The sequence below is a fragment of the Petaurus breviceps genome, unplaced genomic scaffold (assembly GCF_028583685.1).
Source record: "Petaurus breviceps papuanus isolate PSGF00001 unplaced genomic scaffold, PetGlider_PUasm1.0 90515, whole genome shotgun sequence".
In the NCBI taxonomy this organism is placed as follows: Eukaryota; Metazoa; Chordata; class Mammalia; order Diprotodontia; family Petauridae; genus Petaurus; species Petaurus breviceps.
In genome coordinates this window covers 611,587-628,847 of record NW_027187269.1, presented here as the reverse complement: position 1 = coordinate 628,847, position 17,261 = coordinate 611,587, and the positions used below count along the sequence as shown (strand labels likewise).

At 35.4% G+C, this 17,261-nt stretch overlaps 2 protein-coding genes across 6 annotated transcripts in view; one reads left to right on the top strand and one right to left on the bottom strand.

Annotated features, from left to right (window-relative positions):
• The window catches only part of ATP5PF (ATP synthase peripheral stalk subunit F6), a 393,425-nt gene that overhangs the window by 184,094 nt on the left and 192,070 nt on the right, over nt 1-17,261 (top strand). The window lies entirely within an intron of this gene.
• HLCS (holocarboxylase synthetase) overlaps nt 1-17,261 on the bottom strand; it is a 255,339-nt gene that overhangs the window by 154,181 nt on the left and 83,897 nt on the right. For all 5 annotated transcript variants that reach the window (XM_069062949.1, XM_069062951.1, XM_069062947.1 and 2 more), the window contains one exon: nt 14,624-14,895. In XM_069062949.1, coding sequence (XP_068919050.1) covers nt 14,624-14,895 — 272 coding nt within the window. The remainder of the gene's footprint in view (nt 1-14,623; nt 14,896-17,261) is intronic.

Sequence of the window (17,261 nt, the reverse complement as noted above, 5' to 3'; positions counted from 1 at the left end):
ACACACACACACACACACACACACACACACACACACACACACACACCCCCAAAACAACCCAACTATGTAATGAAAGGAAGTTGAAGCTAAATATGAACTTATTTTTTAAAACTTAATCAATACCAAAACAAGATATTGAATATATTGTCTTAGTTTATTTGCTGTTTACTAGTGATTTTCTAAGTAAACTATCATGTCATCAACATATAGGCAGCCTGGCACCTGAGTGGCTTGATGGACACAGCATTAGACTTGAGTCAAGAAGACCTGAGTTCAACTATGACCTCAAATATAATTTCAGCAATACTGTCAGAGACACTAAGTAACTCTTTTAATAATAAAATGCTGATAACAACACTTCTTGTTTTAGCAAAGGACTGGAAACAAAGTAGATTCCCATGAATGAGGGAATCACTAAGCAAATTATGGTATATGAATGTAACTGAGAACTCAGAGAAGCACAGAAGGCTTTTATGAAATGATGCAAAGCAAAAAAAAAAAAAACCTTTAAAAATATGTATGATGACTAAAATGTAAGTGAAAAGAACAACCAAACCAAACTAAATGTTGTGTAATTATAATGATCAGAGAAAAGATAAAGAAAATGTAACACCTTCCTTTTTTTTTTTTTTTGCAGAGGTGGGGTACTATGGATAAGGAATAGAGTACATGCTGACTCAGCTGATAAGTTGGTTCATTTTCTTAAACTGCTTTTCTTTGTCTTTCTTTTTTTGTTAAAAGGGCTGATTCCCTGGGGATATGAGGGAATGAATATATTTGGAAATGAAGATGGTATAAAAACAGAAAAATAATAAAAATTTAAATTTAAAAACTCCGCGAAGACTTGGTAATATTTTTTCACACATTTCCAATGAATGGTGAAGTGCCTCTTTTATACTTTTTATACTCATCAGAATAAATGTTGAATAGACTGATGAGGTGGAAAAGAGTAAAAGAGAAAAAACAAACACCTGATCAGTCCTTAAATGCTTTGCAATAAGAACAGAAACACAAAAATACCATCACCATCCTTAAGACAACACCAAACCAATGTAACAAATACTTAAAATACTTTGAAGCAACCAAAATAATTGCAAAGCAATTTTGAAGTCAGTGGAGTGATTCCTCTAATTCTTCTCTTTTCTCAGTACACTTCAGAACAAAGAGAGACAATTACCTCAGCATTCCTAATGCAATTATTAAAAAATCACCCACAATCCTCACCCAAAAACACTCCTCTGAGATCTTGAGAAAGCAAATAAAATTATGACAAAATACTTAGTTTTTATAGTAAGAGCAGCTTAAATTTATGGAGTGCTTTAAGGCCAACAAAACATTTGATATACAGTACCTTATTTTGGATCCTCACTCACACCATCTCTGTATAGCAGGTGGCATAAATATTATCCTCACTTTATAAATGGAAATTTACCCCTCAACATATGGCTAATAAGTATAGCAGAGAAAACGCAACAGTCATCAATTTCCCTATCTACCAAACAAGAGGGTTAAACAGGATAAGGAAGCTTTCCAATACTAAATTTATAATTCTATGATTCGTTGTTATTTTTAAAAAATATTGATACTTTTTTTTTAACATTGCTGTCAATTTCAAATGACCCTCCTGTGAGTACACAGAGACAACAGTAGGTTAAGATCACAGAATCAGAGCTAAAAAGGCCCTCAGAGGTTGAGTCCGACACCCTCATTTTACATCTTACATATGATTACAAACTGAGACAGAAAGGTTATGTGACTTGTCCAGGGTCATACAATCATTAGCTGTCTGAAGTAAGATTTGAATCCAACTATACCAAACCCTAAGTTCATAAGACCCTAGGGTAGTCTATTGTTTCTAAATATCCTATAAATCAGGTCTCCCATCCCCCAATTCTCGAAACCAAATTAATTTTAATTTATACTGAAATATTTATGTCATAGTCCAAATTTAAGTGAAGGGAAAGGTGTCAGGAAATTATGGTCTTACAATTTACGTAATAAGGTCTCAATTCTATGAAAGCTGCTTTAGGATACACACATACACACACACTCCAACCCATCCTCATAGGTTAAAATCCATACTTCTTTTGAGATAAAATTAGAGAAAACGAGAAAGATTTAAATTTAAAAGATTAAATTTAAAATCAAAAGATTTAAAATCTTCTTAGAAAAAATTTGAGAGAAAAAGAACCCAACAAAGTTCTTTTCCTGACCTTAAAATAAGATTAGTTCATTCAAAAACATCTTGTCATGTTTCTACATTGATCTTACTTTCCCTCCAATACTTCTTTTCCCCTTTCTGCAGCCCATCCTCATCTTTAAAAAAAAAAAAATCACAATTGTCAGTTTTGAATGAACTATTTGGTTCAATACAGTGTTTCCCCATGACAGGCATCATTTATCATGGATCATACCACACTTGAAGCCTGAGTGTTTACATCATAGGAGAGATTCCCAGCACAGGTTTTTCCCTCTCGGGCATGTCCTCTAGTTTTCTAATTAAAGATTTCTAAACTCATCTCTTGAATAGCGATCTTAATAATGATTACAAAGCATAGGCTACTTCATTTGACAAGCAATTGGTGTCAATGGTTTGATTCATGCTTCTGCTCTGAGAATAGAATTCAACATTATCATTTTGCACATGCAAAATCAGGGTTTCTGATATGGAAAGGTTCCTTGGGAACCAACCCTCTTACAATATAGAAAAAGAAACTGGGACCCAAAAAGGTTGTTACTTGTCCAAGGTCACCCAGGTGACAAATGACAAAGCTGAGACTTAAAATCAAGTCCTCTGAATCCAAATCAGCACCCTTTACCTTTATCTAATAAAATTAAGATCCTATTGCATTAAAATCATAAAGTTTCATTTTTATAACCTGTGTATAGAAATACTATTTGTCTGTATCTATATTAAGGCACTATCTGTCTATACCTATATTAAAGCCTTAAAACATTAACAATCCAAGAGGGGGAAAAAAGCTGCAGGATGGAGAAGGGAGGACAGAACACACTTGAACACAATGTATATGTGCTATTTCCCCATTGCCTCCCCTGTTCCCCCACTTCTCCTCCATCACTAGAAAACTCTGAAATAACTACTAAGAAGTCACTCACTGTCAAGTATGATTTCATCATTTTACTGCTTACTAATTTGATTATTCTTGTGGGAGAGGAAAAAAAAGTGAAAATGATGAATGATTCCTTTTGCAATGAAGAAAAAATTTAAGGTTTTAGATCTTAAAGTGACAGAATACCCCTCATGCAGAAAAAGAACATGATTCATTATCTAAAGTAATTAAAAGGAAAATATATATATATATATATTTACATACACATATATATCTCTAGAGTATTTCAGAGCAGATGATGGGTTCAGCTTGATAAACGGATATGTAAATTATTGTTGTGATAGTTTTGTCCAAATCACTTTTTATTTCTATCAGGAATATTTAATTTTATTTCAAAAGTATTTCATGTAATTTTCAGAAGAATTTCAATGAATCTGTAAGAACCCATTTTTAACCACTCATTAGTTCATAAAGCAAAGGAGAGAGAAAATGTAGATATTTGCTTGATTAATCAACATGTACAAAAAGTAAACATTTTGCAAAAAGAACACAAATTGATATTTTTTAGCCTAATACTTTAATTTTTACACACACACACACACACATAATTACAACATAATCCTTAAAGAAATAAAGAACAACTTAATTAGATTAAATTGGAGGGATATTCGTTATTCATTCAATGGCCTACTTGGGGTCATGACAATATTATTCAAGTTAGTTTACAGATTTGTTGCTATGTAATTAAAATAGTAAAGATATACTTGATAAAGCAAAACAAACTAATAACCATTTAAATAAAGGTCTAGAATATCCATGGAAATAGTGGGAAAAAATCATAATTAAGAAGATAATAGCACTTTCATATCTCAAAGTATATGATGAAGTAGTAATCATCAAATCATTTGATAGTAGTTATAAAATAGAAAGTAAATCACCAGAAAATACTAGATAAGGAAAAATCAGAAATAATTTAACTCAATCTAGTTGTTCAATAAGTTTGAAAACAGAAATTATCTAGAAAAGAAGTTCCTGAATTACTGAAAAGAATTACTGGGAAATTCAGAAAGGAATCTGGCAGAAACTAGGTTTCTAATCAGTATTTTGTACAGTATCTCACAATAAATTCGAGATGGATACATGACTTGAATAAGGGTAATAGGAATACAGATTAGGACTAGCCTTAAGATTTTAGTAGCATAGGAAACTTTCTGAGGAGGAAATTATCAGTGAAGCTCAGCACCTTCTCACAATCTCACAATAGTCTTTTAAAAGTTTCTCAGGGTGATGGGATTTTAAGTGACCTGTCCAGGGTGACACTGTCAATATATGTAAGTTGAAAAATACAATCCCAGTTAAAAATCAGATCATAGAAATTAGAAGAGAAGGGGATCATATGCTGTTTACAACTACATGCAGTCAACATAAATTCTTTACCAAATAAGGGACAGAGATGATTACAAAAGATAAAATAGATAATTTTATTATATGAAATCCAAAGTTCTGCACAAATAAAATTAATGCATCTCTTAAAAAAAAAGAAATGGTTGAACTGGAAAAAAGTCTTTATATCAAACTTTTCTAAGATTTGATACCTAAGATACCATAGACAACTAACTGAAATATGTAAAATTAAAAGGTATTCCCCCAATAAATAAATAATAGAAGGTACAAGGATATAAAACAAAGTCTGAAAAAAATTTCAAACTACTAACAACCATATTAAAGAATGCCCCAAATCACAATTAAAAGACATTTAAATCAAAACAACCTACAAATTGACAAAGAGGACAAAGGATGGAAATAGTCTATATAAGAGGGATTGTGGAAAGATAGGCACACCAGTGCATTTTTGGTGGAAATGTGAACAACCATTCTGGAAAGAGTTTTAGAATTAGACAAAGTAAAAACAATGTCCATATACTTTGACCCAAAGATTTCACTCCTAGTCATATATAAAGAAGCAATAACAAAAGGAATAGCCACATATAGAAAAAAAATCACCACTTTTTAGGAGCAAAGAACTGGAAATGATGATGCTCATTTAGGCTGTAGTACATGAATATAATGCAATGCTACTTTGCTATAAGAAAAAAATATGAACATAGAGAAGCACTGAAAGACATATTAGAACTGATATACAAAGTACATTTAATAGAATCAGGAAAGTATGTATAATTATTTCAAAAATGAGAACTGCAAAGTAATCAAAATTAAATGCTGCAAAGTTATACAAACCAAGCCTGGCCCCCCCAAAAGATAAAGAAGAAACTAGGTCCCACTTTTTTACAGAGATAGGGACATCACTGATGTGGAATACTGCATATAACCTCAGATTTTTAAAAAATATGGTGGTTATTTATGTAGAACTTGTTTTTTGTTTTTTCTTTTCTATTTTAAGCAACAGCTCTTAGAGGAAGTAAAGGGGAGGGATATAGTATGAAAGTGTGTGATGTAAAAAAAAAGATGTCAATATAAACTTCTTTTCATTCCACTAAGTTAATTAGTCAATCTGCCTAAGTCTTAAATATTCTGAAGCTTGTGAGAGATTCTGAGCAAGGAGGGGGGAAAAGTAGATGGAATCCAATGACTGGCTTCTCTACAATGACAATGACCCAACTCATAATGAAACTTCCAGAGAAACCTGATCAAACTAAATATTCACCTCATTCAACAGATTTGGCTATGAATTTTTTTTCCTATTTTCAGAAACTAAATCCACTCTCAAAAGATGAAGATTTCACATCATTTGATAATATTCAAAAGAATGTGACACAAGCTTTAAAAGCAATTTCTGAAAAGTTTCCAAAAATGTTGCAAACAAAGATAACACTGTAGAAAAGTCTATGTGGTCTTGTGAAATAACTATTTTAAGATGTTCCATAATGTACTAAGTTTTTTGTAAATATTAATATAAGCCAAATAAATGCTGTACCCTTCAAAATTCTTGAGAAATTTCAAATTTCCCAAAAGCAATATGTTATAAAGCATTGAAAAGAAACTGAGTGCTGGTTCTGAAATAAATCCTCAAAATATTATTATATTCCCAAATTATATTGTAGCAATAATATGACTTCAAATAATTCAGTTTATTAAGTACAAAGCACTAGTCCATTTTATTTATATAATCAGTAATAATTCTACGGAAAAGAGCTATTTAAAATTTACTATTCTATAGTCTCTTATAATATGGAATTGCTTATATGTCCACTACCACGCCATCTGAGAAAAAAAAGACTTTCCTAAAACTTGTACCCATAGGAGCTTGGCACTTGAAAGATTAACTTGCTCAGATAATTAGCTGAGACAAACTACCCACAAACTAAAATGTGGGTAGCCAGCTGCAATGATACTAGGGATGCCTAGATAAATCATCTTAAAACACTGGAATGGTTTTTTTTAGATATAAATTTGTAAATAAACTTATAAAAATCAGTATTTTGTTACTAAAAGTTTTTAAAGGTTTTTTTCACTTTTAATAAAAGTGCCCAACTTAAATTCTAAGCTTTTAAAAATGTATTGTTTTGGAACAGGTCATGTAAGCTTTCTTCAGTTGTCTTTCACATTATAATTTTACTATTAACATCTGCTCAATTTAAGATACAGGTATATTTATAGTTTTCTCATTACCTTAGTCCACATTAAGAGTACATGATGACACAATATAAGCATTAATATGCAAAATATCAACAAAAGCCATCTGGAAAGCTAATGAATAATCAAGGGATTTAAAATTAAACTACAGAATTTTGCCTTAGAATCTTTAGGACAACACTGTCAAGTTCAATCTATTCACTTCAACTCCTGAATCAATTTTTCAAACTTTATGACAGGTCTAATAGTTCCCACCTGTTTCTCTAGCTTGACTCTTGACTGGCATGTTACCAGCTAGGGTGGAAATGCAGACAAAGACCCCAATTAGGATCTAGCGATTTCTCTACTGTGAGGTCACTCAGCCATTAAATTAGTTCCAGCCCAATTTCTTGTCCTCTCAGGGCTTGAATCTTCCCCTCCCCGCTCTGGAGGGGTGGAAGCCTCAGGAAGGGGATTGGAGAGTAAGGGGGAGGGGAAGTAGAGACTGGAATGGAGATTAGGAGGAAAAGTGAAGGAAAAGGAGAATAGTGGAAAGTAACACAAGGGAAAAAAGAGAGACAAAGGTTTGATACTGAATTAAACTTTCATTAACCTTGAAGTCTGAAACTGAAAGAGAAATACTGTCAATATTAAATAATAATGATTATTTTCCCCAAGCATACCACGCTCCCACACACAGACATACCTCAATCTGGGGAGGGAGGTAGTAAAGACAAACAATATTCTTTAATCCTGTTTTAGAAAAGGAACCATTATATGTCAATTTTTCAAAAAGAAAAAATTCTGAGTTGTCACAAAGCTAAATTTTTATTTATAAAATATTCTCAGAAGTGACATATGGATAAGGGGATGGAGGTGGGGAGTCGTTAAGTTTTAGATTCTGATTTAGACTATCAAAACATCTATTACATCTGGAAGGAACATTAGTCTAATATTTAAACTTCCAAACTGACAAAAACGAAGCCCAAAGAAATAAAACTACTTGTCCAAGGTCATGCAATGAGTTAGTAGCAGATTTGGGACTATAACCTAAATCTCTTGACTACCAATCCAGTGCTCTTTCTATTAACACATGATATCTATCATTGCCTCCCCCCACCCTTTTCCCTGCCTCTCTCTACTTCTCCCTCTAAAACAGACCCAGTTAGAACTGAGAACAGGTATTCTGGGTCTCCTCATAGGTCCAATTTAAACTCACAAAATAATCCAATGCACTCCTCAAGCTACATTAAGCTTTGTAAACCTACCAACTCAACTAAACCCTCCTGCTGGTCCATGGCTTTCAGCTATCAAAAGGATTCTGGCTTCTCCAAAAGTATGCTAAAAAGATATGGAAATATTACCCCCCTTATATTTTATCTAAATAGATATTAAACTTAATACACTATGCAGCACATAAATTCATTTAGGTCTGCCAAATATTCATTAGCCATTTCATGGTCAGAATATGTTTAAGAGAAAATTAAAAAAAAAAAAAAGATCAAAGCAGCTAAATAAGGATGCAACATGTGTAATCTCAGTGAAATATGGTCAGAGTACCCAGAAAAAATATGAGCACATGCATGCTCTCTCTCTCTCTCTCTCTCTCTCCCCACCCCCCATCACTCATTCCTGAAAGGAACAATTCCATATCATGACACCATGTTTCTTCCAACATTCCACCTTCCCAATGTTTAATTACAAACAAGTTCCTTCCAACTACACTGAGTCATCAGTATCTGTGACAAGTTTTATGGCTCCAAGATGGGTTGACTTTCATACAATGGGATCAAATGAGATCTTTCATTTGATAACTTATTTCATAGAATTTCAGCTGGATAATAAGTGAGACCAAGGTTTTCATCTAAATGAGGGGAAAAGAAAATTTCCTCCAAAATGTGTTTGCTAACATCTATGTGTTAGTGGAATTAGTGGATTAGTGGAACAGTATGATCATCATAACTATGAACCAGGAAGTCTTATCTGACAGAGCTATACAGAAGGGACTGAAGAGAGGAGACTGATAAGGAGATTATTCTAACAATCCAGGCAAGAGAGAATTGTGACCTGAATGTGACCTAAAGTGATGGCTCAAAGAATAGTAAGAAGCAAATAGATAGCAAACAGATTTGATAGCATTTGATGACTTGATTGAGCAGTAGGGGGAGAGAAAATAGTCAAAGCCAACCTATTAGGGGAGGCCCCCCCGGGGAACCAGAACATACACACTTCAGTAGTGTATGGTATGGCAACTTGGTACAGGAACTCCCTTCACAACACAGCAGTAATATATAGTCAGAGACTTATCAGGAACGCAGAAAAGTTAAGTAACTTGCTTACCCTTCATCACAAGACTAGTATATTTCAAAGAAAAGACTTGACTCTAGGACTTCCTGACATCAAGGCTAGCCTTTAATCCCCTTTTTCCTCTTAGATCTAATCTTATTTAGTCCGTGAAAACTGCTACCCAAAAAAATGTATGTGAATTTAACTAACTCACAAGGATATCCTATGTAAGACTCAGGTTACACCCATCATGGTTACTTCTGCCCATAAAAGAATGTCTTCTGATGACAAGAAAAGCTACATACATGAAAGAAGAAAAGAAAAACTGAGCATATTATTTCTAAAGCTTTACACAAACACTACTTTTTTGCTGAACTTGGAGTAATCAAGTTAAAAATTAAGCACTTAAAATTTGTCAGGTATTGTACTAAGCATTGGAAATGGGTAATAAAGTAAAGGATCATTAAATAGTAAAGTGAGAATAATTCCATATACAGTAAGCATTCTATTATTTGGCTTCCCCTCCCCCCACCCTCTCACTTGAAATCCTTGCCTCATATTTTACAGAAAAAAAATAAGGTTATTCACTATGAGCTCAATCTTCTACCCTCTTCCTCATCTCCTATCATTCAAATAACTTCTCCCACTATCTCCTCCTTTATACCTGTCTCACATGATGAAGTGTCTTTACTCCTTACCAAGGCTAACTTCTTTACTTGTCCAAGCAATCCCATTCCATTCTGCCTCCTCCAACAGAATATCCACTCTGTCATCCCAAGTCTATCATTTATTTTTCATCTCTCCCTGTCTACTGGTGTATTCCCTACTGTCTACTAACATTCCCATGTCTTCCCTATCTTGAAAAAATTCTTATTTGATCCTTCCATCTCCACTAAATATCATCTTATATTTCTCCTGCCCCTTGTAGCTAAACTCTTCTAAAAGGTTGACTACAACAGGTGTCTCAATTTTCTGTTCTCTAATTCCTTACAATCCTGTCTACCTTACCATTCTACCAAAATTGCTCTCTTCAAAAGTTTTTGGTTGCCAAATCTAGTGGTTATTTCTCAATCCTCTTGCTGCAGCCTTTGACACTAGTGATCACTCTCTCCTCCTAGATACTCGCTTCTCTAATTTTTCAGTATACCACTGTCTCTTGGTTCTCCTCCCACCTCTCACCTATCTGACCACCCCTCAGTCTCCATGGCTAGATTTTCAACCAGATCATGCCCTCTAACATAGAGGCATGCCTCAGGGTTCTGTCTGGGGCCCTCCTCTCTTCTCCTTCTACACAATTTCCCTCAGAACTTAATTACCATTTCTATGTTGATATTCTCAAATCTACTTTTCCTGCCCCAATCTTTTGGCTGACTTCCAGTCTCACATCTCCAACTGCCTTTCAGACACCTCTAACTGGATGTAGAGTAGACATACTAAACTCACCATGTCCAAAACAGCTCTTTCCCTCCAAATCTCAATCCCTCCCCTCTCTTAATTACTTCCTATTTATCAGGCATTTAGCTTGCTTTGTGTGTATTTTTTCTGCAGGTAGTCTCCTCCATTAGACTGCAAGCTCCTTGAGGGTAGGGTCTGTCTTTTGTCCCTTTTTGTATCCCCAGTACTTAGCCCTGTGCCTGGCACATAATAGGTACTTATTAAAGTTTAGTGACTGACTGATATGAACACTAATATTATTAACAAAAGGGGAAGCATTGTATAATGGAAGCTAGCCTGAAAACCAGGAAAGGTTCAAGTCCAATCTCTCACACATACTGGCTATGTTACCCTGGTCACTTTACCAAGAGGTGCTTACAGCACTGTAAGACTACAAATTACAGGGAAGGTACCAAGATGCATTGGTAGTGAGATTTTCCAGACGAAGGTGTTCCCTATATCAACTAAATCATAGGTGCAGTCTTTACTACAATTCCTATTATTATCACAAAAAATAAAAAAGTTAATTATTTTTTCTATGCACAGGAAGGTTTTTTGTAATGGTGAAGGGGAGAGAAAGAGGTTTGACTCTTGCTTCTCAAGGTCAGTGATAGTAATTTACACGTATAAATTATCACCTTTCATTCACTTGCATTAGATCATAAACTGTAGAATTTGGAAAGCAATAAAAAAAAAGACTGATCACCTGAGAGGTATAAATTAACTCAGTTAAGGAAAAATTTTAACTAACCTGGATTCTTTCACAAGATTGTCCCAAAACAATAAATATCAAAGTTACGAATACAAATGGCATAAGCTGAAATCATATGAAATTCCATTTCAACAAACAGGGTATGGTAACCAAGAAAATACCAGTGATAACATCATCTTACACTAAACATGATTAATTCTAAAATTTTTGCTCATTTAAAAGTCTCTTCAGTAAAAGATATAGTATGTACATACTTCACCAAACTTATTCAAACTTGGGTAGTCCCATAAGAATATATTTCTACCTAAAAACACTTGATTGAATTGTATTTTGAGGCATAAGATCTTTAGACATTCATACTAATGTAAGGAAAAATTGTTTTCCTTATCAGTATATTCTACTGTATCTATAATTCTATTTTAACATTGATGTTCTGCACCAAAACTCTCAGAGTCAGTCCTGCTACATCTCCTAAGAGGCTTCAAAGTTCCCTGACGGGGTCTATGGGTCTCTTTTTTCTACCACAGTGGCTCAGGTCCCCACCCCCCATTTTTAAGGAGTCAGAGATTAAGATTCCCAGTTCTATTTAAGTATATAACATTAGTCAGTGAGTCAACAAGAATTTACTAAGCATCTACTATGCTAAGCACTGAGAACACAAAGAAGGGGAAAAAGTCTCTCAAAGAGTTCACAGTCTTGGGACGGCCAGGTAGCACAGTGAGTAAGAGCACCAGCCCCAGAGTTGGGATGACCCGGAATCAAATCCGGGCTCAGATAGCACCACACCCAGAAATAACTGACTGTGTAACCTTGAGAAAGTTACTTAACCCCAATTGCTTTAAAAAAAAAAAAAAGAGTTTACAGTCTAACAAGGAAGACAACATATAAACAATTATGCACAAATAAGATATATTCAGGATAGACTGGAGATGTCTCAGGGAGAAGGCACCAAGATTAAGGAAAACTGCTTGAGGAAGGTGGGACTTTAACTGAGGCTAGAAGGAAACCAGGAGGCAGAGATTAAAGGAGAGAAATCCAGGAATGGTAGATAACTAGTGTCACCGGATCACTCAACATGGAGGAAGTATTGTGTAAAAAGAATGGAAAGGTAGGAATAAGACAGGTTGTGAAGGGCTTTAAAAGCTAGACAAAAGACTTTCTATTTGATCCTAGAGGTTATAGGAAGCCAACGCAGTTCATTTAATAGGGAGGTAATATAGGCAAACTTGTGGTTTTAGGAAGATCAATTTGACAGCTGAGTGAAGGAAGGACTGGAGTGGGGAGAAACTTAAGGCAGGAAGACCAAAGCAGGATATTGCTATACAAAGTGATGAGGACCTGCATCAGGGTAATACTAGGGTCTGAGGAAAGAAGGGGACATATATCAGAGATGTTACAGAAGCAGAGATGACAGGATTTAGCAAATGATTGGATGCGGGCGTTGGAGGGTGGGTGAAAGAGAGTGAAGGATCCAGGATAACAACTAGCCTGAATGATTGGGAGAACACTGGTGCCCTTGATAATAACAGGGAAGTCAGGAAGAGGGTAGTGTTTTTTGGGGGGAGAGGGGAATGGGAAGGAGTAGAGGAAGATAACGAGTTCAGTTTTAGACATGCTGAATTTAAAAATGTCTACAAGACAGTTTGAAATGTCCAATAGGCAGCTAAAGATATAAGACTAAAGGTCAAGAGAGAGATTAGGGCTAGAAAAAATATATTTGCAAATTATCTGCACTGAAATAATCATTAAATCCATGGGAGCTGAAGAGATCACTAAATGAACTGGTACAATGCAAGAAGGGAAAAGGGTCTAAGAGGGAAAGCCTTGGCAGATACTTGTGTTTAGAGGGTGTCACCTAGATGAAAATCCAACAAAGAAGATTAAGAAAGAGTGATCAGAGAGGTGTAAGGAAAACCAGGAGAGAATAATGCTATGAAAACCTAAAGAAAAGATAGTGTCAAGAAGAGCTTGATCTACATCAAAAAGGATAAACATTGAAAAAAGTCCATTTGGGGAAAAAAAGGCCATTATATTTGGCAATTAAAAAATCATTGGTAACTATGGAGAAAGCGATTTCAGCTGAATGATGAGGCTGGAAGCCAGATTACAGAAAGTTAAGAAAAATTGTAAGGGGAAAGGAAGTGGAAGGAAAAAGTCTCAGACCCTTTTGAAGACACTGACATTACCTTCTGGCTATGCAGCCAATGGAAAAAATGGGTACCACACAGGAGACCAATCTGAACCACTTTCAGAATGTCCACAAATATACTTCTCTTTTATGTCATCACAATCAGAAATGTGTCTTCCAAGTGTAGATGTCATTTTTGCAAGCTGAAAGGGTCTGCCCATGTGTTAAATCACCATTACACTGCAGCTGAAGCCTACTAAATTTTATGACTCATTGTGACAGGACCAATAGTATTCCTCTTCCTTCTCCCTTGTCTGGTACTCCTGCTATATATGGTTTAGATTGGTTTTTTCCTAAAAAGTGACATGTGTCCCAAGTGTGTGTCTCTCTTAAGTAACTCAGCTTCCTGGAAGCCTCTGGCCAAGCTAACATGGCTTTGTGATCATCAGTGGGCATAAAAAAAAAAAAAAAAAACCATGGACAGGGCTGGAGGAGAGAGAGGTAGCAACCCTTTGGAGTTGGCAATAGTTGTACTAAAACTGTGCTAGTCACAACACCCTGATCTGCTGACCTGTCCAGATTTCATAAGAAGTGAAGGAGGCCATATCTTACCCAATCTGTTTATCCTTACTGAATAGCCCTTCTATGCTATGGCTAAGTAAACCTTTTGTTAACCATTGAATGATTTGAATCTGGCAAGTGCCTGATTTCATCCCAACACAGAACCTTAACTAACAGTGCTTCACCCAGATATATACCCTTACTACTCATCATCATACAGCAGCAAGTTTTGCTGATTAATTTGGGTAAAAAAAGAGTTTCTTTTAATCTGTTTTATATTTTTAACCTCTAACCAAAGTCCATGAAAACGGGGTTGAGAGGAGTAACCTGGCAGTGAAAGTGCTCAAATATCCAAAAATGGTTACAGAGTGGTTAAAAAATGAAAATTAGAGAAGAACATACTAGAAGACAGGTTTAAAAAATGCAAACTTCTGCTTTTATCTTGATAAAACATATCTTAGATGTCACATAAATGTGCTATTCTAAATACTTCTGCAAAATATCTCAAAGTAAGACAGCACAAAAAGAAAAAAAAAACAGCCTAAAGAGTAAACTCTTTTTCTTAGATTTTTCTTTGGCAGTAATTCATTTTTTCAGAGACCTTTCTAAGAAGCCTAATTTAAAGAGACAGTCACCAGATCCACAACCACCAATTCTTAAAAATATAAACTTTGTTGAAGCCTTAAGATGAAATTTCATTTTTCAATCACTGCTACATTCTTCTAAAATGGGGGGAAGGGGTCTCTTTCCTTGTTCTGCAAATCACGTTTTTTAAAACTTAGTTGAAAGCACTCATCAACATCATACATAAATCTTTATTCAGACTCTTTTCTGAATAACTTTTGTCCAAAAGCTTACCCATCTAGAAGATTCATTGTGGATGAAGTTACTTCAGCAAACAGAATTATTTTTCCTAGTTGCTTTGTCTGCAAATTTTTTCGATAGATTTCCAGGTTAAAATGTTCTGGGGCAAATTCTTCTGTTCCAGTGACAACTGGCATATGAGATGGGGATACTTCCAATTCTGGCTTACAAGATGAAACAAATTTAAGGGTCAACTTGCTGAATGTCATTTCTCCTTCAGTATTCACATTTCTTGCAAGCCACTGCATAAAAGAAACTCGGACTTCCTGTTTGAAAAGGAAGAAATTAAAAGGTCTAAATCATTTCAATTCAACAAATTTATTAAGCACCTACTTTGTGAGGAGAGCATGTGCTAGACACTAGAGATAACAAAAATTATCAATAATAAAAATAGCTCCTTAAAAAGCTTTAAAATCAAATGACTATGATTCTTCAAGACATTAGTAGGTCTACAAAATTCACTGATGTGGGCATTCCCTCCATCACTTTCATTTGTAACTTATCAATACTTTTCAATCTTACATAAGTTGTATCCATGTCTTCCACAGAGGAACTCCCCAATACACTAAAGTCTTTCCTATAGGTTTTTTAACATTCAGTTGCTATCAGTGTAGCACTCAAATCTTACCAATATCTGTTATAGATTTATCTCCTTTACTGATCATACACTTCCTTGATAACGTTCATGCCACTTTTTTTTTTTTTTGCTTTTTGGCAGGGGGAAGGCTGGGCAATTGGGGTTAAGTAACTTGCCCAAGGTCACACAGCTAATAAGTGTTAAGTGGCTGAGGCCACATTTGAACTCAGGTCCTCCTGACTCCAGGGCTGGTGCTCTATTTACTGCGCCACCTACCCGACCCTTTCATGCCACTTCTAATACAGAAAAGTAATCACTGGCAATATGCTACAATCTACTGACATCCAACACAAATTGCTTTACTCTCCTTTGGACTACCTGCCATTTGATTCTTGTTTTGGCTTTGTTTTTGGCAACTGGAGTTAAGTGACTTGCCCAGGGTCATGCAGCTAGTAAGGGTCGAATGTCTGAAGCCAAATTTGAACTCAGGCCCTCCTGACTCCAGGACTGGTATTCTATTTACTGAGTCACCTAGCTACTCCCATCTCACTCTTTAGAAACTAAACTGCAACCATATAAATAACAGTACCAGGAGAATACCGGTGTTAAAAATACAGAGTTTTGAATCAAAGAGCATATAGGGATGATTAAAAGTACGAATTCTCAAACTGTATAGCCTTCTCTTCCATCAGTTCAATTCTGAGCAAACTTCACTAACTTTCAGTAGTGTTTGTCTAAACTGAGTACTGATAGACTAACTCAAAGGGTGGGCTACCAAAACGCAGTTCATGATCTAAACAACAGATATTCTTCAGCTATTTGGTATTTCCTGTGTGGATTATTGGTCCAAGCTCATTGATCTCACTGAAGAGACACTGGGGCCTCTGGAGCTTGATGCAATCAGTACAATGCATCTCAAAACAGTACCAAATGCGGAACCTTACTCTCAGTAGAGTCCCTTTTCTATCTGAAGTCTGTATTAGATATTCTTCTCAAGCAGCAAGGTGGCAGAGTGGATAGAGTGCTGAGCCTGGAGTCAGGAAAATTATCTTCCTGAATTCAAATCTGGCCTCAAATACTTACTAGCCATGTGACCCTAGGCAAGTCACTTAACCTGGTTTGCTTCAGTTTCTTCATCTATGAAATGAACTGGAGAAGGAAATGGCAAACTACTCTAGTACCTTTGCCAAGAAAATCCCAAATGGGGTCACAGAGTCAGATGTAAGTCGGACACATCAGATACAACTGAACAACTAGATGTTCTCCATGACAGTGGCAAAGGCCTTTGTTGAGCACACACTTCCCTATTATACCCCTTAGTTGACAATGATAACCAGAGGATTATTGAACAAAGTTAGGCAAATGAAAATATGAGTGAGGTACAAAATGCTATGAGATTTTAAAGGACAGAAAAATAGAAAAAAAGTCACTTCTAGTCAGAATGAGGTAATACTCAACAAAAACTATACCCTATATAATATTTTAAAATTGCACTCTCTGCCCATCAATTGGGGAATGGCTAAACAAGCTGTGGTATATGAATGCAATGGAGTACTACTGTGCTATAAGAAATGAGGAGTAAACAGACTTCATAATAACCTGGAGAGACGTATATAAACTGATGCTGAGTGAGGGGAGCAGAACCAGAAGAACTTAGTACACAATTACAGACACATCGTATCTGCGATGACTAACTTGGATAGACTGGGCCCTTCTGAGCAATGCAAGGCTATAAGAAAACTCCAAAAGACTCATGATGGAAAGGGCTACCCACATCCAGAGAAAGAATTACAGAGTTGTAATGCAGACTGAAGCAAACTGCTTTGCTCTCTATCATTTTTGTTTTGTTTTGTTTCTTCTTTCTCATTGCTCATTACATTGGTTATAATTCTTCTTTACAACTTAACTAATATTTAATGTGAAGGTATATGTAGAACCCATATTGGATTGCATGCTGCCATGGGGGAGGGGGGGAACAAAGGGAGGGAGAGAAAACTTGGAACTCAAAAACTTGTGGAACTGAATGTTGTAAACTAAAAATAAACAAATTTAAAA